The sequence below is a fragment of the Apodemus sylvaticus genome, chromosome 15 (assembly GCF_947179515.1).
Source record: "Apodemus sylvaticus chromosome 15, mApoSyl1.1, whole genome shotgun sequence".
Taxonomy (NCBI): Eukaryota; Metazoa; Chordata; class Mammalia; order Rodentia; family Muridae; genus Apodemus; species Apodemus sylvaticus.
The window spans coordinates 50120665-50145603 of NC_067486.1; the positions used below are offsets into that span (position 1 = coordinate 50120665).

General features: G+C 41.4%; 1 protein-coding gene across 7 annotated transcripts in view; it reads right to left on the reverse strand.

The window, feature by feature from the left end:
* Window positions 1-3466: 3466 nt before the first annotated feature.
* Window positions 3467-24939, reverse strand: part of Cd47 (CD47 molecule) — a 56367-nt gene continuing 34894 nt past the window's right edge. For 2 of the 7 annotated variants that reach the window (XM_052158610.1, XM_052158614.1), the window contains 8 exons: window positions 19760-19867; window positions 18639-18731; window positions 17634-17726; window positions 16168-16260; window positions 7573-7604; window positions 6318-6342; window positions 5630-5662; window positions 3467-3691 (listed from right to left, as the gene is read on the reverse strand). In XM_052158610.1, the coding sequence (XP_052014570.1) occupies window positions 3687-3691; window positions 5630-5662; window positions 6318-6342; window positions 7573-7604; window positions 16168-16260; window positions 17634-17726; window positions 18639-18731; window positions 19760-19867 (482 nt within the window). In that variant the 3' untranslated portion in view covers window positions 3467-3686. Of the gene's footprint in view, window positions 3692-5629; window positions 5663-6317; window positions 6343-7572; window positions 7605-14419; window positions 14465-16167; window positions 16261-17633; window positions 17727-18638; window positions 18732-19759; window positions 19868-24939 lie in introns of all 7 variants that reach the window. The other 5 variants (XR_007973527.1, XM_052158613.1, XM_052158611.1 and 2 more) reach the window with 5 other exon arrangements.

The following is a 24939-nucleotide window of genomic DNA, read 5'->3' on the forward strand; positions in this document are numbered from 1 at the left end:
ATGTAAAAAGGCCCCCGGGAGAGTTCCTTGTGCATAGCAACACTAGAGTTCTCTTACAATTTAGAATGGTTAATGGATATTTATATGATGTGGGAACTAATTCTCAACAATGGCTTTCTGTAAATAATGTTCCTGTTTAATAAAAATAAGAAATGTTTCCCTCTTTCATCCGCGGTAACAACACTGAAGACCCCACCAATGCCATCTTACAGAAATTCTTGTTACAAATGCCTTTCCTTTCCCCTCAAACACTAGATTTATGGAAAATTCAGCATTAAATAGTCATAATTAAGGGCAGTCAAAGTTAAAGGCAGAACAATTTCCTGGGTACTGCTCCTGTGTTTAAAGTTAACGTGGATCATCTCTGTTAGCCACTGAAGATGGTGAGACAAGACCCTCAGTGGCTTGTGGCAGTTAAGAGATTTTTTGAAAATTCTTGTCTCTAAATAAACTGTCAATTAATTACAGTAAAAAGGCTAAGGGTTGCCAGACATTTTTTTTTCCCTCCAGTTCTCAGCAACAGGCAAATACAGGCGCTTATATTTACACATATCCTCAGGTGGCCATATTTGAATACCCACTGTTAAACCTACATGATACACAGCTGAACTCTTACTAATGCGATAACAGCAGAGTGAAAGCATCACTTCTTGAACTTCATAAACTCAAGTCCGATTCGGTCACTTTATTGACTACAACATCCTGAAAGAAAGCCTATTATGATACAGCCCCGTGACTTTTAATCAGATTATTTCTCAATTATTTAAACAGATCAGACCTGCAATTTTCAGGTGAATTCTCACCTTTTATAATTTTCAAAGTATGTGAGATTTGTCAAAAGAGAGAGAGAGAGAGAGAGAGAGAGAGAGAGAGAGAGAGAGAGAGAGAGAGATCTAGCTCACCCTATTGAAAAGAGAAATGTAAGCACAGGCAACTTTTGCCATCAAACTTGAGCACTGAGTAGTATCTAAAGTACATAGAATACCGTGGGCAGAAATGGAGGCAGCGCTTTCGCTGTGGAGGGAATCGTAAAGTCCAGCAAGAAGAATAAAGAAAAAAACCCCACAGAGGCAAGCAGAGGACCATGAAGCACCAGGAAGGGTAAGTGAGAGATGAAGAGGTCCCCAGATGGCTGGGGGTGACTGTAAGGACAGCCGTGAGGGAGGAGGGCTGCAGCAAACAGTTTGAAAGAGAAGAAAAATGGAATTCAGCCACAAAGGCTGGAAAAAAACGGTTGCAGACAGTGACAAATGTCACTGCTCTCTAGTATTGTATAAATGGAGAGCAGACAATAAATAAAAATTGAATAGAGGATATGACAGCAGAAATCGGGATCAGGGAGAGAAAAGCACATTGTGGGACAAAACAGATGTGTGGTGCCCACCATACTGTTAGCAATTTAAACCTGATGGGACGAGAACGGGGAGCCGCTGCGGGGTTGATTTAAAGGGTGGACTGGCCCAATAATGCCCAGGCAGGAGGACTGTTAATGCTGCCGTCCTTCAAACACAGAAGCTGATCGTTAGGAGCAAGAGTTGAGTTCGCCTTGTGTTTCCCTGGCTACCACCGACGGGACACTCAAGTGGCAGGCAGCATAGAGAACATGGCAGCTGGTTAAGACCCAAGACTGAACCCCGAGCAGAGGGGCGTCGAATATGTATTAAAAGGTACAACTTTATTTCATCAAAAAATTCGACTATAAAGATGTTCACACCCAACTTTCCTAGTAGAGAACAGAGAAAACTAAAACTGTTCTGAGTCCATCCGCCTTTTGCTCTCTCCATCCAAGCTAAGTGCTCAGCAGTACAAGCAGAGGGTAAATTTTTTTCAGAAGAACTAAAAGAACTAAAAGCATCTGGAGCCATAGGATTTGTATAAAGGCGTTTAGCTCCTCCGCATTATGCTAATATTCTCGACTGCTACAAAACCAGGGAGAAAACCTACTTTTCTTTGAGAAGCACTAACTTGATACTGTGGTCAGTTTTCTGAGAGGCCTCAGCAGGTCATAGGTTTAGGTCTGCCACAGACAAACCATTTGGTCCCCACATGAAAGATGACAAAAATTTTGGCATACGAGAGGCACATGGAAACATTCAGTGGACTAAGAAGAAATGACCATTAGTAATGCAAACACAAACACGGATGCCTTTATTACACAAACAGGAAAAAGTACTGGTGTTTTTTTTTTTTTTTCCCAGAGGGCACTGGTGAGCAGTCATAAAAGCTTGGCAAGTTACCTAGTTTTAAAGTTTTAAAGAGCTCAAATATTTGCATCAAATGTAATTCCACCCAATAAGGACCTTTGTTTTTAAATGTAGTCACTAAAAGCACAAAGTCAGCATCTGCTCTTCTGTAGCCGCCTCACTTCTGCCCGTACAGAAGAGGCGCGTGCCTACTTTATACATGTGCATATACAAACACGCCCACAAACGCGGTAAAAACAAGTGCTAATAATCTAAAAGTACTCCATGCGGTCACAACTGTCAGGACGTTGGTTTTCTTCTAACAGGGGAGGGAATGTGGTAGTTTTGTTTTACTTTTCAAACTTAGGTGAGGAGGAGGAGGAGGAGGAGGCGGGATACAGGAGGAAGGTGATGAATGTTTAGCATGCAACAAAGAGACAACAAGCGTAAAACCCCCTCCCCCGGCCTCACGAGGGCCTGACGGAGACACATGTTGCCATGCAGGAGACGAATAGTTTTCAGATTTCAGTCTTGCTTTGTCATGCCTCTGATCAGAAAACATGAGAAGAAACACTGCAGATTTTTTTTTTTTTTTGCCTTTAAACCAGAGGTCTGGAATACATATGTTACAACCATAGCTTTTTTTTTTTTTCTTTTTTCTTTCTTTCGTTTTTTTTTCTGAGGAGTTTGAGCACAGTGCTTTTGAGAGTCTGGCTCCTTTCTGTAACCGACACTGTTGTGTCACAGGGCCATGTTTAAAGAGGAGAAAAGGTATTATATCGTTTTTAACACAAATCAAAATAGCAGGACGGGACGGGGTGCAAAAAAAGTATCCAAAACCTGGGTGCCCTGTATGTCAAAGGGTGTGTGTGTGAGTAATGGCAACCCCCAAGAATGAAGACACAGTGCCCCCCAAGAATGAAGACACCAGTGCTCACCAACATAGTACCCAGAGGGGCCACGCGGGATTTGCCCACCCGCATTCATCTCTCTACTTCAGTCTCTATTACTATGACCTAGAAGTGACAGTCCTGTCATTCAGCTAGCAGCGGAAGTGGCAGAGCTGCTGGGAACCTGAGTTTACTAAGGCTTGCTGGATACCACTGTTTTGTCGTAGGTATCTCTGGGTAACTAACCCTCAGGTTAGTGCTTGGCGAGTCTTACTCGGGTTCAAACTCAGTGTTCAGAGACTCAAGGATCTAATAAGCATCATTCTTGGAAGTTGCCCCTGAAACATTTGCCCCTAGTTGAGTAGAAACAATAGAAAAATGGATTTCAATTGGTTACACAGCACATCATGTTTTCTTTTATTATGTAAATTACAGCTGCTTTGAATATAAACTTAACTGTAGTAATCATTTATGGTTCAATGACATTTTTCACGGATGAAAGTCAGTTACTGTTGCCTGCTCCTTCCAGCTGTGAGTCATGAAGGCCATGGTGTCTAGACAACTGTAGTCTTCCCTTCTGACTTCCAAGTTACAGTCCGTCCCCTCCCTTCACTTATTCTGGAAAACAGAAACAACGGCATTTCGTCACTACGCACGCCCACTTTCTAGGCATTAAGACATGATCTGTGTCTGAAGCTTGAAACAGTTTGAGATATATTATATCAAAAATAATGAAAATGTATCTGTAAAGGTCACAGACAGAAATCAGGCAAATCATTAGCCTTTTCAGTTTGGTAGGTAAAATGCCAATGACATGGGGAAATAAAGTCAACACAGACTGATAACCTTGATTTGCTGGGTAAGCTTGACAAAAGGCAAGAGATGTTGATTTTTCAAAGCAGAAATTATTGATCCAAGAATAATATTCTATCATGTTCACTTTAGATTTACAGCATTCGGTTAATATAAGTGAAGCAGACTGGTGATCAGCGTAGGGGAAGAGAAAGTCCTTGGGAAGGCGACCTGCATGCCATGAGCCCAGCGTGACATCAGAAGACACAGCCCATAACAAACATTTAAAAACTAAACTGTGATCTGCTAAGCATGAACAAAATTAGGGGCGCTCTCAAGGAAGGTCCTCACAGACCACCTCATGTGCTACACAAACAAGTAAAAAAAAAAAAAAACAAAGTAATAAATAGTTCTTTATAGCATCTTTTGAAAGATCGACCTAAAAAATGTTCAAATTTTAAAGAAAATTAACAAAGAGGCACTGAAGCTTTTCCCATTGGGTTTCTGAAAACGGAGAAAAGTTTATTTTTTATTTTATTTTTTAATCCACTTACAGAAAGCTGACACCATGGTTAGTAGAAGAAAGAACACAGTAGTTGAGAAACAAGACACAGGGGGTAAACATGATAAAACCATGCCAGGCATCCTGGCATGATTTACATTTGTTCCCACTATAACAATATTTTTAGGTAGCAGCAGCTTGTGTAGCAAAACACACATCTAAAAAGCTATGACAAAAGCCTGTAACCATGGGACCATTCTGGACTTCCCGTTAAGCCAGAGCCCGTTTTAAATTTAGCTCAGCCGACACATGATCGAAGTGTTTTTAATCTTATGCAGAAGTTAATTGTGCTCTAGGGAAGATGGCCTCCCCTGTTACCTGCAATTCTTTGTTATGGAGGTGAACAGGCAGGTCACAGGCTTTATAGCAGTAAAATATAAAGCACAGCCTACATGAGAAAGGATTGGTTGCAAGTACTGAGGGCATGAAGACATTTTTTGGGAAAAAAAAGAACATAAATACAGACGGAGTTACTAAATGCCAATGGGGCTGGCAACTCATAGCATATTAAGGCTAAAGAATGCATATATTAAGGAGAGAGATCACCGACTTCCTTGGGAAGAATTAACGAGTTCATGTATAGGTCATAATCAGGGAAGGTGTTGCTGTTGATCTGGAGTTCAACAGAAAAGCGGGGAAAGCTGGTGTGAGTAAAGAAATCTCTTTCTCTTTAACCCTTTCCCACATGGTTGGGATTAAGTCCCTGCGCAGAAAAGCAGGTATATCACCCCCAGTGTGACACGCAGCAAAATCTCTCCACAAGTATAAAACTGTCAAGGTGAGACCAATGTGTGACAGAGTATGTGCACATCTTATGCAAGGCATTTTAAACATCCAATCAACAGGCGCACCGCCTGAAATGTGTGTACCAAACTCAGCCACTGCTCTGCTGAGGAACCAGGAGGTTCGGGGTAATGGGACCCTGTGAGTTCTGTTCTTTATCTACCTACAGAAAAATGAGACTGCCACAGGGAAAAGAAAGAACACAATACCGAACTAGAACTAAGGTGCAAACATCAAGAAACTTGGACATTCATGATTGACAGTGTCTCTATTATTTTTTTAAAGCTGTAATTTCTAGAACCTCTTTGCTTTCTTGGTAAACATTCGCATGTCAACCAGTGCACAACCACGGGCGAGCTTTAAAGTTTAACTGTCCATGCATTGACCAGTGCACAATCACATGCAAACTTTATACTCACCGTCGTTCATCATTCCTTTTGATTCTTTAAAGGCTGAGGATTAGTAACAAGCAGGCAATTAGTCAGAAGGCAAGTTAGTAAGATTTCACAGTTAGAAATAATCTCAACATAAACAGATATGCAACAACACATCACCAAGTGTCCCTTAACTAGACAGCTAGACTCATTTGAGGCTATCATTCATTGCAAAGCAATTTCTATGGCTCACACCCACTGCACCCACAAAAGCAAACAGACTTGCTGGGAAATACAGATCTAGATTTACATAGAAAGTAAGTGATGTAATTTTGGTATCACTCCATAGTGGCAGCCTGCATTTTTCTAAAATTGACAAATTAGAAATCAGAAGCCACAGAGAAATTTCTTTACTGAGGGTGTGACATTTCATCTTGTCCAGTACAAAAAGGCCCAACAATCCCCTTGCCCAAATGTCACTTGGTATATATAGCACAGGACAGTGAGCAACATTACAAAAGCTACACTGCCAACTTCTGATGAAGAGTCAAGAAAGAATCAAGAGATCAAGGCAAGAGAACATATGAACCAAAAAAGCAAGCAAACAAACCAAACTCCCAAGCTAGATCCTCCCCAAGAGATTGATGGGCATTCTAATGTCTTTTAAGATCAGTTCAAATTACATTCTGCTGCTAATAGACCCCAAACTACTAAGCTTATAATAATCACATACCGTTAAGGGGTTCCTCTACAGCTTTCTGGAAAATATTTAAAATACATTTATATAAAATGTATGTTACTTTATGTCCTTTATGCTAAAACTTACACTATCATTGAGCCTGTATTATAAGTGGAGAATCCTAAGGTCTAAAAGCAAAATAAAGACAGCAGAAGCTAATGAAACAAAGCTTCCCAAGGCTAGTTAATAGTTTAATAATAACCGTATTATTCTTGGTATTTTTCTCTGTGAATAACTCCCCACTCCACCCACCATTCTCAGTTCAAGAAATCCTTATAAAAGTATTAATGTACAAACATGCAAATTGCAGTAACAGATAGAAAATACAGTTAAATAAGAGACGGTAGCGAAGCGGAATCATTTTCACATCATGCAAATTGAACTCAGTAACAGCACGAAAATTGGTAGGATTTAATGGTCCATCGCTTAGGTTATCTCCAAGAGGCACTAGGAAAACTGCTAGCAGCTTGTGGCCAACGCAACTATGACGCCAGTCTCCTCGGAATAAGAGGCAGAGGTGAATTAACACACTGCCCAAGCCCGCCTTTTGGGTGTGTCCTTAGGGGCTGCCAGGTTTATCTGTCAGTCACTATGGACAAGAAGCTGAGTACAATATAGTTCCATGTAAGAACTCTCAGGCCTGTCACCATGGTGACTTTATATGGTATTTTTTTTCTCATACATTTCCTCCAAAATTTGATCTTTTTCTTAGAACTTTCCCAAAGACCTTGTGAAGGTATTCAAATACAATAAAAAACCTTTAGGAAGGAAAATTGCCAATAAAATGGTAGGTCATTATTCGGAATAAATCTTTTCAACAACATATACCTTACAGACTATATACTTTTTTAGTGAAATCAATTTAACATAAACTTCTCTTCCTTAATGTCATGCTTGAAACTGTCACTGAACTCACATCACACAAATCCAACAGATGGCGAGACATAGTGGAATCAGCTTCCTTCTGATGGAAGAAATAACTATATTCCCCCTCATAGATTCTGAATATATAAAGGGAGTACAATCTTACAGGGACACTTCTCCTATCTCATCAGTACTTAAATGCCTCACGGTAAGTGTACAACACAAACAGATCTACTCATACACAGGCCCTGAAATGACTTCAGCATTGCCTTAATTTGATGTTAAGTTAAGCAGAGAACAAAACAGTCCAATGTTCCGATCACCAACCCCTCATTTTAATCCACCAAACAATTGCTCTTAATTTATATAATAAACTTGAACTTACCCTAGGAGGTTGTATAGTCCTCTGGTTGGAAGCTGTTATAAATAAAAACATAAATGCAACCAATGAAGTACATGAAGCCATATAGTACTTAATTTAAAATAACATGTTCAAGACTAAACCCAGAAGGTACTAGAGACTCCAGTTACAGGAGTTCTAGCTTTGATGGTCTACTCGAAAACTGATGGTCTACTCGAAAACTACGGAGGACTCTTGATTAAATGCATTGACAGGAGAAAAGGAAGCAAAAACATGCCTACAGTAAATAATAAACATAGACTCACTCATGGGCCGTCTCTCCCAAGCCGAATACCTGTTCTAGCTCATGTTGAAAAGATGCTGTCAACTACTAAGTCCCACCAGGATGCCATCTCCTTCTCCTTCTCAGCTGGGAAGGCCGGAATGGAACAAAACGGTGACTTCCCCTTGTGAGCATCCCTCTCAACACTCTCCTTGCTCCTAACTGAGCAGTCTTTTCTTCCTTTCTCTTAAATTTCCAGTCCTCAAAGCTCTAGGCAGCTCTCAAGCTACAACACAGCATGATCCCTCGACACCCCCTCCCCTGAGCACAGAGCTCCCCCAGTTTGGTAGTTTCAGAGGAAACCAGGGCCTCCTCCTCTGTGTATTCCTCCTTGGCATTTTGAGTTGCTCCCTTGACTGCTTCTTCACAGATTAGCTAATGAAGATGCAAGAAGAGAGGGCAGAAACTAAATGACAAGAGGGAAAAGAACAACATTAGATTGGTTAAAAAAGAAAAACAAGAAAGAAAAACTTCCTTGTAAAACCAGTTCAGGAGGCCTCAGAGCAGGCAAAGCAGGTCTGAGCACACAGCCAGTGTCCCCAAAACGGGGAAACGTGACCAGAAACAGTCTCTCAACAAGTGATGGATTCCTTTCCTCGGCACAATTCCCTACCCCACCCATCTCAGTTTAAGAAATCCAAGCGTCTCGGTTTTTTAAACAGTGTAAGCATTCCGAGAGCCACAACAGAATGCACAATGTCGTTTTTTAAGAGAGGAGCAAAGCAGAGTAATTTCCAAGTCATTTTGGACTGCTGAGAAACAGTGTTAGGGCTGATAGGATTCCACAGAAACCCAACTGGCTCGCATACAAAGGCATGCCCAAGACAGCCAAGTTCCCCCACCCTGCCCACACAGACTCGGCAAGCTTCTAAAGCTAATGAAGATCAGGCTTTCTCAAACAGGAAAACTGCAGCCAACAGGCCGGAAATATCACGTTACCTCTCGAATTAGAAGAGGTTAAATAAAAACAACTAGAAACGTAGGGGGTAAGAGGGGCAGGTTTAAAAAAGAAAACAGAAAGGAGGCAGGGAAGAATTTGGAGAGCTACAGGTAGGAAAGAAGGAAGCAGCTATGGAATGTACCACACAGTTAAGCAGGAGATTGGGAGCAAACCACAGTCATTCTTAAATTATGTAACCTGAACTCAAGTAACAGGGAGAGAAGCGCCCAGCTATAAATGAGGAATTCACACCATCCCCCACTGAAGCCCAGAACACTGGGGAAGAAGACAGAATGCAGAGCTACATGGCTGCGGCTACATGACTGCTCTCTTTGGGACATGCTACACACATTCTAACCATGAACCCAAAGCATCTACACTTGCCTATAATGCACCTCCACAAGAATGGCCCTGACAGAAGCCAGGTGCCGATGGGGAGGGACCCGAGGGGCCTGGGTCCCCATCATCAAAGGAATGGCCAATGATAGATTCTGAGCACTGGAAAGGTATTCCCTCAGCTGAATAAAAACTCATGAGCCCGTCAGGCTCCAGTAGACAGTCCCAAACTCATAGTCACATAGATGGCCCTGGTTAAACCAACTGGGTCATGAATAGTTCATGAATACAGCAAAGTGATTTGCAGGGAGGAGAGTGGGTTGATGGGGGGCTGAGAAAAGAGCCTGTGGGGGCGACAGTAATCAGAACATATTGTACGGATACATGTATGAGAATGTTGAAGGACACATTCAGTGAGAGAAGACTGAGAAAGCACCGTAGTGTGTGCACAAAATCAAAAATAGAACAACCGGTGTTTGGCTGAGAGTCACGTGGGGGAGCCGGCGTCGAGCCGCTCTCTACCTTGCTCAGAGGAGTTTCTGTCTGCAGCTGTTTGTTAGGGTGAATGCAGACTCATCGGGAGCCAAAGTGCTGAGAGCCAGTGACCGGGGCTCAGTCACAGATGGGCCCTCTGTTGCCACCCCGGCCCAGTGAACATCTCGGAAGACTGAAGACTGAACTGAAGGAGCTGGAGGGTGGAGAGGACAGCTGAGAAAGGCTGCCTTCAGGACACGGAAGTCCCTCACAGACACACCCAACTCACAGCAGATGCCGCTGCTTACACAAGCACTGCACAAGAGCCCGCCAACCAAAGTCCCTGCATGGAGTTGGAGGCTCATAGCACCTCTATCTCTAGATAAAGAGCTATTGTCAGGTGATGGCTGCTGAGGGAGAAGGAAATCAGATTTCTCTGGAGATGTGGCTCCATTAATTGGACTCAGGAGACTATCATTATCATCATTGTGATTATTGGCAAAAGTACTACCTTGCACATGTGGTCAGCATTAACTGGACTCAGGAGACTATCGATGATGATGATAGAGTGATTAAAAAAAAATACATGGAGTCAGAAGGAAAATGGGTTAAGGGTCCCAGGGATAGACTGCAACAGTTGGGGGACTATATGATCAACACATATTATATACATATATGAACATTTCAAAGGATAAATAAGGATCAATAACCACACAGATTTTTAGAAAATTAGGAGTCATCATGTTATGTTTATTACAATTGTGTGTGTGTATGTGTGTGTACACATACACATGTAATTTAAATGAAGTCATGCTACTTGAGGTGACAATACTCCCCCCAAAAGCAATAGACCATATACAAAACAAACTCAGTACAAGGCATTAGAAATCTTTCAAGTTGTTGGTCAGCGGAGTTCAAGGACTTCCCAAACAATATAGGCTATTGTCCTTGGTGACCCCCTCAAAATGGCAGGTAAGACCCCATTGTAAAGACTAGTAGATCTCAGGGTACAGCATGGAGCTATGCCATGGAGCTATGCCAAAGCAAAAAAAAAAAAAACACCAATCCTGCCCAGTGGTAACAGTCATGAACCATGACAATGACCTTAACAGCAAGAGAGACAGAGACCCAAAGGTACAGTAGTGGCACTTCTATACGGAGGGTAGCTAGCAGCTGCCTAGTTAGATATAAGGCCTCATCAATAGGAGCGAATTCACACTTGACATGGCTAATCCTAGCCAACTACCTGTGGCTGGTGAGGCCAAGGGTCCAGAAGAGAACCTACTCTTGCTACTTTACCTAGGGCAGACCCGTGGTCTAAAAACTTATCCTTATACTCACAGATAAGTGTAGTTCCTACTTTGTTTCTGAAGCAAATGGAGATGATCACAGAAACAGCTGGTCAATATGCAGAGGACAACTGACTGTCACGGATACCTAGCCATAACTGATTAAACTACAAAGTAATCCCTATACCTACGGTTTAGCATACAGGCTAGCAACACTACAGAAGAGGGAGGCGGAAAGCCTGTTAAAACCAGAGGACCGGGATGTTTGCGGCAGCATTTGTGTAAATACGTGACTCCTCTAGAGTGCCTTTTATAAGCTAGGGAAGCTGCACCCGTGAAATCTCAACAATATGGTTACTTAAACAAGACCCGAATCATGACTGCACCAGTTGGCATGACAACGTGGATGGGGGACTCTCACAAGGTCCTGCCCCTCAGTGAAGAGCTACGGGCAACTCATGACTACTGAGAGGAGGATCAGCCAGTCTTCTCTGGGGATGAGCCTCCTGTACATGACTGAATCCCAAGGGCTCAGCCACAGGCACATACATATGGACGACCCTAAATGAACTCAGCAGGTTGTGCTTACAAATTTATATTATATATGATATACATAATGTATATTACATTACCTATATATAAAATAATTAAAGAATATGAGGCCATGAATTTGAGGCAGGGCACCAGAGAAGTAGTAGGAAGGAGAGGCAGGGCAGAAATGATATAAATACAGTATTCATATAAAATAAAGAGTATTACTTAAATAGAGAGAGAAATGCATCCTAAAGATAAGTCCTTGGCTTTTGGTGGTCTGTACTGTTAAAATTATACCACTAAAATGTTCTGATCTGAGGATGACTAAAAAGCAATTAATCTTTCCTACTGGCGTCTTTGAGAATTAAATCAATTGAAACTTCTTTTTCTTTAAAAAAAAAAATCACTGCTAACTGCAAGATTTCAGAGCATCAATTTTCCTCAAGAAATTTGTTTAATATACCTTTGAATTAAAGCTCACTATTTAGAAAAAAATGAGGAAGTAACCCACCCTCCCCCAAAGACAATAGTGTTTGACTCTGATAAATATATAAATATTACAATAGAGATTCTTCCCAAGCTGAATAACTTAATTCTTTCACCACTAGTGATAGGTGTATCCCAGGACAAACATACTGTATATTACTGCTGAGTCCTAACTTCTGTATAATGTATATATGCCTAACTACTAAAAGTGAAATATAAATGAAATTTTGAAAAATAAAATAGCGACCTAACAGTGAGAATGAGACAGCTGCTAACAAGGAAGGCTACAGGGCCAGCCGCCAGCCACCATGAAGGACAGCAGAGTAGCAACGAATGCTGGTTACTGAGAGCAATGGGATGGTTCCACTGTGCTGTGTCCGACCAACATCTAGGCCACATGATGTCCCATCCTGTGAAGCCAGTTAGACACCGGGCCTCACGAGCTCGGTGTGCTTCCTAGAGCCATGGATGGATTTAATGAGTGACCTTCATTGTAGTGGCACTCGGGGAGGGTTCGGCAACCTCTATTCCAAGTGGCAGAGAGTGGCAGAGATATACCACACCCAACAGGCTCCCCAGCGAACTAAGCTGAGTTAGAACACTGTGACCATGAAGACACTGTCTCTACAACTGACCTCAAGCACTCTGCCCTAAGTGTAAGTTTTATAAAGCAAAGGAGCGATCTGCACTTTTGATTGGTAATACAAAGCGCACTTGGGTAGCAGCTTCCTCTGAGATAAAAAACCTCTTCCATCCTATTAGGAAGCTCCCTAGATTCAAGGAGTTTAAAAAAAAATTAAAAAGTTGCATCTAGAAGTCCGTGAAACTCCTCCCTCTCCCAGTTTCTAAGAGCAATAAAGACTGCTTCTGGTCACTCTCAGACGAGCTGTGCTGCTGAGGAGAGACTCAGACCAGGCAAACTGCCTAGGAAAACAGATCATCCTAGCAGCCTGGAAGAAGCTCAGAGCAGCTGAGCCGCCTGCCCAGGACACCCCAACCTCCTGAGCTTCCCGAAGGCTGTGCAGGGTTCTGGCCTGCACACCCATGCTAGAGCGGGCTTTTTTGGTAATGCCGGTGTTTTCTGAGACATTCCTGCTCCTGCAAGTAACCCCAATAGAGTTCACAGGATCCCTGAAATGGATTTTGGGGTTATCGTTCTTTGACCTGCCACTCTTTTCCTATGCGGGAAATCTTTTTCCCTCCTCAGGAATACCGCCTACAACACGGGTCAGTGATAACATTTTAGAGTTATATTCACACTCATACATGTGTTCATCGTAAGTCATTCTAAGGTGCGCCCTGTTGTGCTAGCCTCCAGCCCATGAGTACTAGATGGCTGCTACGTTCTCCCTTTCAAGCTAATATGGCTAGCTCATTCTGAAACTGACTACAGGAATTGCAGCGATAAGGGAAGCTAATCAGTCAAGATCCTCGGATGTTACAGAACAAACTGTATGGGAGTTAATTTTACCTGGGGGTTAATTGTCTCCAATGGTGACATAAGTCATGTGATAAATAAAGGGGATGATGGGTCTGGTGCCGTCATGCGTCATGAGCCTGGGCACTGATAGCCACCTTTTTAATTTTTAAACTCAAGGCTTAAAAGCTTGAAGCATTCTGCATGCGCTTAATGGCAGGTTTGTAATGATTCTTGGTATGTTACACTCACTCTAAACTACCTGAACTACACTCCATAAATACGTTTTCAGGCTTTCAGTTCCTCGGGAACAGTTTTTCTAGTGATTTATATACAGCGTGTAAACACAGACGAGAAAAGATATATGAATAATCACACACACAATATATGCGTGGCTCTGTATCATTTCATAATACCTGAGACGTTGCGGCGGACGCAGTTCTGCCTCCCAGCAAGTGGATTTGAATCAGAACAGCTGTACCTGCCCTCATACTGCCGAATGGTAAAGGCTTTAAACACAAACAACCCTTGTGCCATACAAATACACAGCTGCTCTATATAAACACCAGCTCTGCCACCGTGAGTACAGTTAGTTTCTGTTAATCTTTCGTATGTGCTCATATTAAGTTATAATTCTCTGACTTCATACAATTAAAATCCTTCTCATAAGAAAAAAGTACATTACAATTTAAAAATTATATTTTGCTATGGAAAGCAAACTTCAAAATCATAGCCCTTAAAATGCAATTAAGGCTACAAATTTAAACTCAGGAATCATAAAAAAAATATGAAAGTTATGATTATCACAGGGATACTAACTTTAGAAAGAGAACTTCTTTAAAAAAAGTATTTGGAGATTTTATTGCATTCAAATCAAAAGTCACCCATTTCTAGAGTGATGTCTGCAATGAGCAGGAATTGTTTTGGAAACTTGCCTTTCACTTTCTGATAAGAACGCTCAAATTTGCAACCTTAATGCTACGCATGTTTAGATTGAAGCAATCAGAACACATAAGCAAAACACATCCACTGTCCTAGTCTACCACGGCATCTAAGGAACGGTCATCCTGTACCTTTTCTTCTTGCCTTTCAACTGACCGAAGGTGTCTCTCTCCACTCTGGTGTCAGACAAGTTGATTTGAAAAGTTAATTTAGGATAGGCTCGAAATGTCAATAAAACTGTACTAAATTCTTATATTACATATAGCACATTTATCTAGCAAATCGTCATAAGGAAAACACTGTGGGTACTTTGATTTCGCTTTCATTTTGCTTTAATCTAACACAATACTATGAATAATCATTGTGGCTTTATGAGCTTCACAGAGATGTAAGCCATGGAGAAAGAAAGTTCGAGATCAGAGGCAGCAGGCAGTCACTGGACAATGACAATGCTCAAGGCAGCTACACTGAACAGAACTCCTCATCAGCTATGACCTGGGAACAAAAGGAGGCATTCCAGCTAGAGATGAAAAAAAATAAGGGCGGAGAGCTGACCACTGGCAGAGACACCTAAGCGCACAGCATTGGAGCTGTGTGAATACTGCAGGTCACATATTGTCCTTAGCATTCATGGGAGCAACCAAATCAGCGGTGTCAGCTCTCAAGTCCAGACACAGGCTGATTGGAAGACTAACAAAAATAGAATATGCATCCGAATTCAAGGCACCAGAGTCAGCTCTGGAACGCCAGACGGCTACAGATGTCTTAGCTGTGCTCGAGGTGGCATAAAGTTGGGAAGATTCGGAAAGGAACAACTCATAGTTAGGAATACACAAACTAAAGTCAGGTAGACTTTGGAGTATTTTAGCGGTTTACATAAAACATTAAAGAGAAAAGAATATATATGTACGTACATGTATATATATCAGATCAAATTTCATGATCAGAGATTAAGAAATAAAGTTCAGAAATAAAGGTGAAAACCTTTTTGAAAATCGTATGTAAATACTAGGAAAAATGTACTGACTATACTATTCAACATTTTGTATTCATTTTTAGGAGTTGATCTAAGAGCACATCGGAAATACTGATTTGTTTCAATGACATAACTTATGAGTTTCCTGTTCCATGGTGAAGAGTATGCTATTTTCATAAAAGTAACAAACTAGTTTTTTTTAAGAGAGACTCTATAAAACCTATGGCTGGGGTCAGCTGTGGCTTACGCAAGGCACACTCTAGTTGAGGCACCACTAAAAGCATTCATCTATGCCTATACATGTTTATAATAAGAATGCAGAAACCCCGTATTTGAGATTGACAAATTAAGCATCAAATGGTGAACCCAAGTGTGCACTTACTAGAAGCTGATTTTAGAGGCAGTAAAATATTGAATTTAAAGATCTCCTTTAATATCCTGGTTTTCCACCAGAAGCATTTTAAAGTGGTGCACTGGAAGTCAACTCATATTAAATATAGACGTGAGAGGCTTTGATTTTCAGGTGCTTTCTCCGGAGGGGTGTCTGTGTACGTAAGCAGTGTAGACAGAGCCCAGAAGGACAGAAAGAGCTGGGCGACAGGAACTTGGACCAGGACGGACCTTTCATACTAATGAAAATGGAGGCTCCAAAGGTATCCCCTATTGCTTATAAAAATAAATTTCATTCCTCCTAATACACTGAGACATTTTCTCTTTTAGTTTGTAACTCAAACTGCATAAATCTGCATGCCTTCTCCCTCTTTAATTGGCATCTCTCCAATTATATTTTCTCATTTTTGGAAACATCAATAGGTTTCTACCCTCAGCTGGAGGGATGCACTAAATCCATTTTCTAAATATCTAAAATTCTTTGCAGAGGCTTAAAAAGTAAGATTAACTTACCAACAAACTTCATATAAACTAGTCCAAGTAGTTCTGCTAGAGCTATGATACCCAAACCTGAAATCAAAAGGGGGCCGTGCACTGGCTCACAAGCTGTAGAAACGAATGAAATACTGTTAGAAATGCATTTAAAGTAAAGAAATCTTAATTTATAGGAATCAGCAATAACTAGTAATATCAAGTATGTTTTTTCTTTAGGTGTGGTTGGAGAGTCCCAACTCTAGATTTACATACTAGGCAAATAGTACTACCACTGAGCTACACCCCAGCGTATGCCTGCTTGTAGGATGTTATGCTTTATTATAATGACCAGTAAAACTTTTATCTACCTGTACATAGTATACAGATATCTTTATTACTAGCTCACTAAAAATAGCTTAATTATTAACAGGAGAAAAAACAATTCTAATAGTGTATTCCTACTGTACCAAGATTAGTGAAAAATAAAGTCAAGGTAAAGTCAAAGTGCCTTTCAAGGAGTGCCTGGTTATCTGACAAGTTCTCCCACAAATAGGCACCATAATTGACTATGAGAGCGCATGCGTGCTTGCGTATGTGTGCTCATGTCTGTCTGTATGTCTGTGAGTGTCTGTGTGTAGGGAGGGGTATTGAAAAAGAAAGGCTGAAAGTTCCAAATGCTGAAAAACACTCGGAGAAGCAAAAATATTCCCCCTGATGGCATTGCCAAACAGAGTTTGCCAGTTTACTACAAAAATTAATTGTACCTTACCACACAATGCAAAAATTACAGCCCTTGGCATTTAGCCAACTAGAGCTGAAAATTTATAAACACAAAAACACATGCTCCTTGATGTTTACAGTAGCTTTATTCATCTGTCATAAAAAGAAGAAAGCGACTAGGATGGCCCCTCCGTAGGTGACCGCAAAATACCAAACACATTATGGCAAGATTATTTTCCAGCACTAATGAGCTATTAAGCTATAAAAAGCCATGGATGAAGCTTGAGGTTCGTGTTTTAAAATGAAGGAAACCCACATGGAAAGGCCCATACGTGACTTCCGCATTGTGAGTAGCCAACATCTTGGCTTTCCTCACAGTATACATCCAGCTCTAAGGCATGTGGAAAAAGGCAAACTATGTGCAAAGTTTAAAAGGTCAGTGATGCCAGGGGTGGGGGGGTGGGGCAGACAGATGAACAAGAAGCACATAGGGGAGATTATTCCACGCGACGTTGCACTGGCATACGCGTCACTGCAGAACTGTCACAGCCATAGACTGCACTGTACAACACCAGTTACCAAGCATGATCTAAGCTATTAATGTGGGGTGGAATGAGTGTGTCCTTGTTGGTTCGTCCACAGATATTCTAAAAGAAAAATCTAGTTAAGAGAAGAAGGAGGAGGAAGAGGAGGAGGAGGAGGAGGAGGAGGAGGAGGAGGAGGAGGAAGTAAGAGAGGTAACCTAACTGAAACACAGCACAGAAACACACACAAGTGTGACTCACCCATGATGCAGAGACTCAGTCCGACCAAGGCAAGGACGTAGCCCAGCACTTGAGTGATCAATATGGCGACGGTGAAAGAGGTCATCCCAAAAGCTGGGAAGGAAAAGGACAAAACAGAAACGTGCTGAGAACTCTGATGGAGCAATCGGCCCTGTGGACATTGGGCATGCTCAAAGACGGACTGCAGTCCCTAGTCACGTGACATGTTTCCCAGCTAACCTTCGCATAGAGATGTCAGTTCTAGACCCACACATACTGCAAGCTTTTACTGTCAGGCGTCTGAGAGGGACTGGAGGGTTTTTACTAAAATCCTGAAGCAATGGTGTTGTTGCGTTTACAAGTTGTGTGGTATGAATGGCTTGTTACGCATGGCTTCCACATGTACACAACTGTTCTGAGGGGGAGAAAAACCTAGCCCACAAACATAACCTCTATACTCTGGGTAGACAAGAGCTGTGCCTTTCTAATGAACCTTTAAATGCAGCCTAGGGATTCAGGGCTAAATCGTACTCTTTAACAGTAACAAAAATTTGACCTTGATGTATTTTTAAAAGCACAAAAAATGGTATTAATTACAGCTAGAATGGCTACACAATTCAGTGTTCCCAATGCTTCTGAAATTCATGACTTATAATCCCACCTCACAGAACCAGTCTTTCCACTGCAAAGGTTTACTAAAAGAGGAAAAAGAGTGCTTCTAATACTGACTCACAGCTACAAAACCCCCAGAATTAGAACGTGTGATAGCCATTAAGAATTACACACCACCCTTTAACATCGCTCGGATGCTATCATATATGCAGGAAAACTGCTTTCTACAGAATTATTTCTGAGAAGACTTAGCATCCTAAAAATCAATCAGTATGGGAAATGTCACTATGAATACAATGGACAATGGAATAAAGCACCCTTTACTGAACTATTAAAACCATACAAGAATATTTTCACCAAGTTTTTTTTTTTAAGAAAAAAGGCAAAATTCAGATTGTAAGAACAGAGACTCACCTGTCATAAACACATTGTACTGAAGTAGTATTAACATTCCTGTCGAGATTACAATGAGGCAAAGTCCAAAAGCATTCTTCACGGGCTTTTCTCCTGTTAATCAATATATATATTAAGGGCATTTTCTTATGTACATCTTTGTGAAGCTATATACTTATTCTACTAAAAGTTTTCATCTCAGTGCTGCCTTATAAACTGTGAAAGGCCTAAGTCCATACGAAGTAAATAATTCTTATTTTATCATTTAGGGCCAAACTACAAGATCCATATCTCAACATGTTGATTCTTTTATTTGGCTTTAACTCTCTAACTGCCTTACACAATTCCAGATGATAAATCTGGTCTCTCCTTGCACCACTCATTCTTAGTATTCAGTCTGCCCCCCAAACCAAATTTCGTCACCTCCCCAGGCCTGGATGCGAACACAGTTACTAAATCTGTTCCAAAGATCCTCCTGTGCCACAGTGTCCCCGGGAGACGGCAGTGGTGCGCTGTCTGCCGTGGCGAGCCCGGCTTGGCTTTCCTTCCCATCTTCTCCCTGCCTCTGTTTCCCACTCTCACTTCCCCTCTCAGCTACAAGGAGCACTTCAGACAGACCTAGCTCTGGGTTCGTGCCCACTTCCACATCTTAGCCAGAGAGCTTTGCCTCCGCAGTGGATTGAATGGAGGCTCTGGTTATATTCCCGATATATATCCTGTCCCTAGGAACCAGGAATATGTCCTCATGTGTCAGAATAAAATACTGAATGCGAAAAGATAATGTTACTAAGTTAAGGATGGAGAAAGAAGATCTGACCTGGGTCGAGTGAGTGCCTGAGTCCCTAGCTAGTGTCCTTGTAGAGGGGTCAGGGAGGCGGTCCTCATACAGACACAGAGGTCACAGAGGTCAGGAGGGGGCTACTCTACTAGCTAAGCACTGCCTGTCAACACCAGAAGCTAGAAGAACAAGGACAAAGATTCCTCCCCAGGCTCCCTAGAGGGAGATACAGCCCTAGAGAGAGAGTTCAGAGCACATCACTTGCCACAATCTGTCACAGCAGCCCTAAAATCCAATGCACGCCCCCTTGGGATGCTGGCTCACCTCAGCCTGCAGCCCCGATCCTGGTACCCATGCCTCTTACCCGGGATGAGAAGAATGGCTCCAACAACCACGACGACGGTGAGCACCAGCCCAGTGACGAGCAGCAGAATGATTCTCTTATTCGTACGGCTGGATTTATATTTGAGTGCTTGAGAGAAAAACAAGAATTATGTAACCCAGTCGCAAAAGATGACATTTCTGTAACATACAATGTGAAGAGAGAAACTGTACGTGGGAAACCCCTGAAGCAACGCTCCTTAGCCCCTTACCCGTACTGCCATACATTTTTATGAGTCAAGGCCATGTGAATGTGGATGCTGAAGGGGTAGAGGATACTTTATCCCCTGCACTTTACGCAATCAAACTACATACAAAAGGCCTTCTAAATTGGAGCTTTTTTCACATTGTTTCCCCAGCAGTGAATCTATGCATTGAATATGGCAGAATCCCTGGACCCTACATACTAGATGTCAGAAGAGTCCCTCCCCTTCCCTATCTATCAATCAATGTGTTCCGGACACTTTCAATTCCCCACCCACCCACCCAAGGAGCAAAATCACCCCAAATAACACAGCAGACCTATACATGATGCTGGTAAGAGATACAAACACTGAGAAAACAAATGTCCTTTTAAAAACAACTCAGTAAGATACCTAGAAATCTAGGTAATGCAATTTGAAAATGAGAATAAAATAAGCAATAAACAAATCATCTCCTTGTAAAATCCCAAATGGAGATAAAATCCCGAAAACTGTCAACTAACACTGAGATAAAAACCCTGCCAGGGATCAAGAGGTGGGCATCACTGATCCTGAGGCAGGCTCAGCTGACACAATGCATTCCAAATGACGGGTGTCATACAACGTTTCCTTTTGTTCTTTATTGATCTTTTTGCTTCGTTGATGATGTTTTTTTTTTTTTCATAAAAGAAAGAAGGAAGGAAGGAAACCCATTAAAGGCCACCAGAAATAAGACTGACAAACAGAGAGCTGCAGGAGCAGAGACTGACACATACATTTCTGGTGCCACCTGCAAACTGGTGTCCTGCTTGCTGGCAACCAAGGGGATGTGGGAGTTTGCATCAGGAAAGTCCTTCACAGGCTCAGACATTTGAGCACTAGGTGGCGCTGTTTGGGGGAGGAGGTCACGGAGCCTTGCTGGAGGAAACAGGTCACTAAAAGCAGGCTTTAAGATTTTATACATCCCCCCTTCCAGTGTTCAATCTCCCCTTTCTCCCTCTCTCTCCCTCTCCCTCCCTTTGCTTTGTTTAAAGCTGAAGATGTGAGCTCTCTGCTTCATGGCTGCCTTATATTTCTGCCGTTATGAACTTTCCCTTTAGAACCATAAGCCACGATAAATATCTCTTTCTTCTTTAAATTGTTTTCGCTCATGATATTTTATCACAGCAACAAAAAGTAACTAATACAGCGGGGGAATTGTTTTAAATGCTGTATTTGGTTTTAATTTTCTTTTACTGAAATGATGAACAGATTAAATACAACAAAATCGGGGAAGTACTTAATGACCATAATAAAAATCTATCATGAAGACACCTGAAGACTTTTATTACTCTACTGTTCTAGTTCCTTTCCTGTTGCCATGATAAAAAACACTCATACCAAGAAAACCTCGGGAGGGGAAAGGGGCTTATTTCAGCTTACTGATTGCAGTCTGCCATAGAGGAGCATGAGGGAAGGAACTCAACCAGGAACTTGAAGCAGAAACCAGGGAGGAACACTGACACCTCATGCTTAGCGAGATGTCTTCTAAAGCCAAGGACTGCATCTGCACAGGGAACAGCGCTGCCCACAGTGGGCTCAGCCCTCCTACATGAATGATCAATCAAGACAATTCACCGCAGGCCAATCTGATCTGGGCAGTCCCTCAACTGACCCTTCATAGGCAACTTTAGGTTGTGCCAAGCTGACAGCTAAAGCTCACGAGGAGAGACTTCTCTCACTCATTCTTTTGATTCCAATCTCAGTTCTAGTCCCTTTCAGAGCAGACAGTGGGGCACAAATCTGAGTGACTGACAGTCTTAGGAACCAGAGCACATCATGTGGCGAGATCCCAGGGCTTTGGTTTGGCTGATTACCTCTCTCCAGCCCTGAAGCTCACGAGATGACTGTTCAGTCCCACCTCTGTCTCCGCAGAATTTTTCATAGCTTCCTTACTTTCAAAGCTCAAACACCAGCTAGAAAGAAACTGGGTGTTTGGGTCAGAAACATGTGTTTCTCTAGGTGTTTGTTTCCCTTTCTGTCTAATTCCATAGGTGCTGCCATCTAAATATAGTATGAAAACTCTGCAAAAGCTGCAACATAAAAGCTGTTTCAAATGTATATACCACAATCAATCAAGCATTCATTAGTGACTCTACCAGATTTAATACAAAAAATATGAGCAACCAAAATAAAGCAATAAGAATTTAGAATGCAGTCTAATTTCATGCAGACACAATGGCTGGTATCATCTTCAGTAAAAATAAAAGTGCGAACAACACATAAACTTCATCCCCTTCAGGCTTAGCAGGCAGAGTAAATAATGCCAACGATAGCAAAAAATAAATAAATAAAACACTGTAAAATATTACATCAGAAAGTCAGGTAATCTACGTGCTGAAGGTAGTGTTAGTTCTTGGTTACTGGTTCAACTATTTTCCAGGTTACCTAATTTTCTTAAATTGGGTGTTTTCTTAAATTAAGTAGTTTCTTAAATTAGCTATGGTATTGCTGGGTCTTAAGTAGTCCCAGGCAATGGGAGAACATCTGTGTTTCTTGAGCAAACATTCAGAGGGAGTCTCTTCTGGCACATAGTGTTTGCTCACAATGGCCACACTCAGCAGGGAAGGGTAGCTATCTACTTAGCCTAGTTACCAGTGTTCTCAGCTACCGTGAGGCTCCATAGAACCCAACAGTCTCCAGGGTTTCTGCTGGAGATATCTTTTTGTTCCTTAACCAGTAGATTCATCCCTACTTATGCAATTTATCAATTTATTTAAATACAACAGAGGCTACATGGGTTAAAAAAAATTACCAAACATTTCAGATAAAAATAATTTTAGTGTATTCTTCCTCCTCTCTCTTTCTTCTTTTTTCAAGACATGGTTTCTCTATGTTGCCCTGGCTGTCTTAGAACTCACTATGTAGACCAAGCTGGCCTCAAACTCCACCAATCTCTGCCACCCATGTTCTGGGATTAAAGGCATATACAACACATCCATCTTAATTTAATGTTTTCTTAATATCAGGCTCTGACCAAACTTTGTAGTATAATTTTGCAGTGCAGTAGAATATTCCATGTGATTTCAACAATGTGTGTGCTTTTAAAGATTTCCCTTCAGTCAAAACTCCCAAAATCAACACTTAAAATACATAAGATATAATAGCATGTACGGCCTTTCACTATGCAACCCAGGATGGCTTGGAACTCGATTTGTACACCAGCCTGGGATTAAAGTATGTGCCATGCCTCTCCCAGAATATGTATGTGTGTGTGTGTGGTATGTGTGTGTGAGTGTGTGTGTATACATATATATGTATATATATGTGTGTATATATATGTATATATGCATGTGTACATATACATATGTACATATGTATGTATATATGTGTGTACATATATGTGTATGTATGTATTTGTGTATGTGTGTGTTTATGTGTGTGTGTGTTTCTAAAATTACTGCTACCAGATACAGGAAAAGCAACTATGAGGGGAAACCTTATGACGTGACCTTTTCTTTGTTTTGTGATGCAGTCTCCCTGTATAGCCCATGCTGACCTCGAATCTGCCTCCCTCCTGTGTCTGCCTCTCAAGTGCTGGGATCCCAGGAATGTACCACCATGCCTGGCACAATGTGATAGTATTAACCATACCATTAGATATTCTTCTAACTCAAATATATGCTTTATAATTCCATGTCATTTGTAATATAGGATAGATGGGACCATTCACAAATTTTTGCTGTGGATGCTGTAACATACTCTTTCATTAGTCTGAATCAAGGAACAAATCACTTTACTCAACAAAAGTAAAGGACTACCAATGCACAGAAGGCCTAGGTCTAGTCTAGTCTTTGTTCCTTGCGTACTAAACCTCTGACATCCCAGTGAACACAGAAGCTGTGTGCTCTTCTAGCAGCCGGAATGAGGGCTTAATGTAATGAACAAACCTGATTTTTCTGGTCTCTTCCACTGACACAGAGCACATATTAAGATGGCGCATGAGTTGTGGCTAAAGAAATCTAGTAAAATAACTAAGCCAATTTGGGGTTAAATCAAATCTATCATGTTAAAATTTTTATGATCCTCTAAAAATGAGATACTGAACAGCCACAAAAGCCCCACACAGACTATAGACTACCTAGAAAAATCTAACACTTGTTCAAAAGACATGACACTCAAATAGTCCCTAGCCACATGACTATTAAGAAGAGACAGAAGGTATACTATCGAGATAAAATTTAGATCAGATTAAGAGTAAATCATAAAGGGAGACAAGCCATCGATTTAATTATTATACTGTTCTTTTCAGATAACTCTAGCAAAGTAATTTAGAATCCTTTGGCATCCATTGGGAAGAAACCAATATTATTTTCAATATAATTTGATAAAGTACATAGATAACTTTTAAAATCAAAGTACAATTGCATTATTTAAACGCGCACATATAGATGAAGGCCTGTGGAAACGGTGCTGGAGAAGAATGAACTGCCACGTATAAGCGTTTATTTGCTGTGAGTGAGATAGCGGTAATAAATTCCACACCCTAGCCAACTTCTCTGATGAAAGAAGTTTATCAGGATGAACACTACAAAAGACCACACTCCTTGTCCACGGGCCTAGAAAAAGAAACCCCAGATTTATTTTTTATTTTTATTTTAATGGCAAATATATGAGCACAACACAAAGGAATGTCCAGCAGACATCTCCCGATGACAGATCATTCTGGTCTAATGGAAGGATCCAAAATTTCTGAGGATATTCAGGGGTTGTGTTGTCCAGGTTTTGGAAGTGTAAAGGAATCGGTGACTACATTTCTGTAAGAATAGGATGCTGCGCTATACATTGGCCCAGTTCTTCCTACAGGAAAGTCAGTGAGTAACTACATGACTTAGTGACCGTATGAGCACTCCAGGGAAGGACCGAGCTTAACACTGTTGAATAAAATTCACATTAAACTTAGCATAAGTTCACATTATGATTGGGGTCACCAACCAGGTCA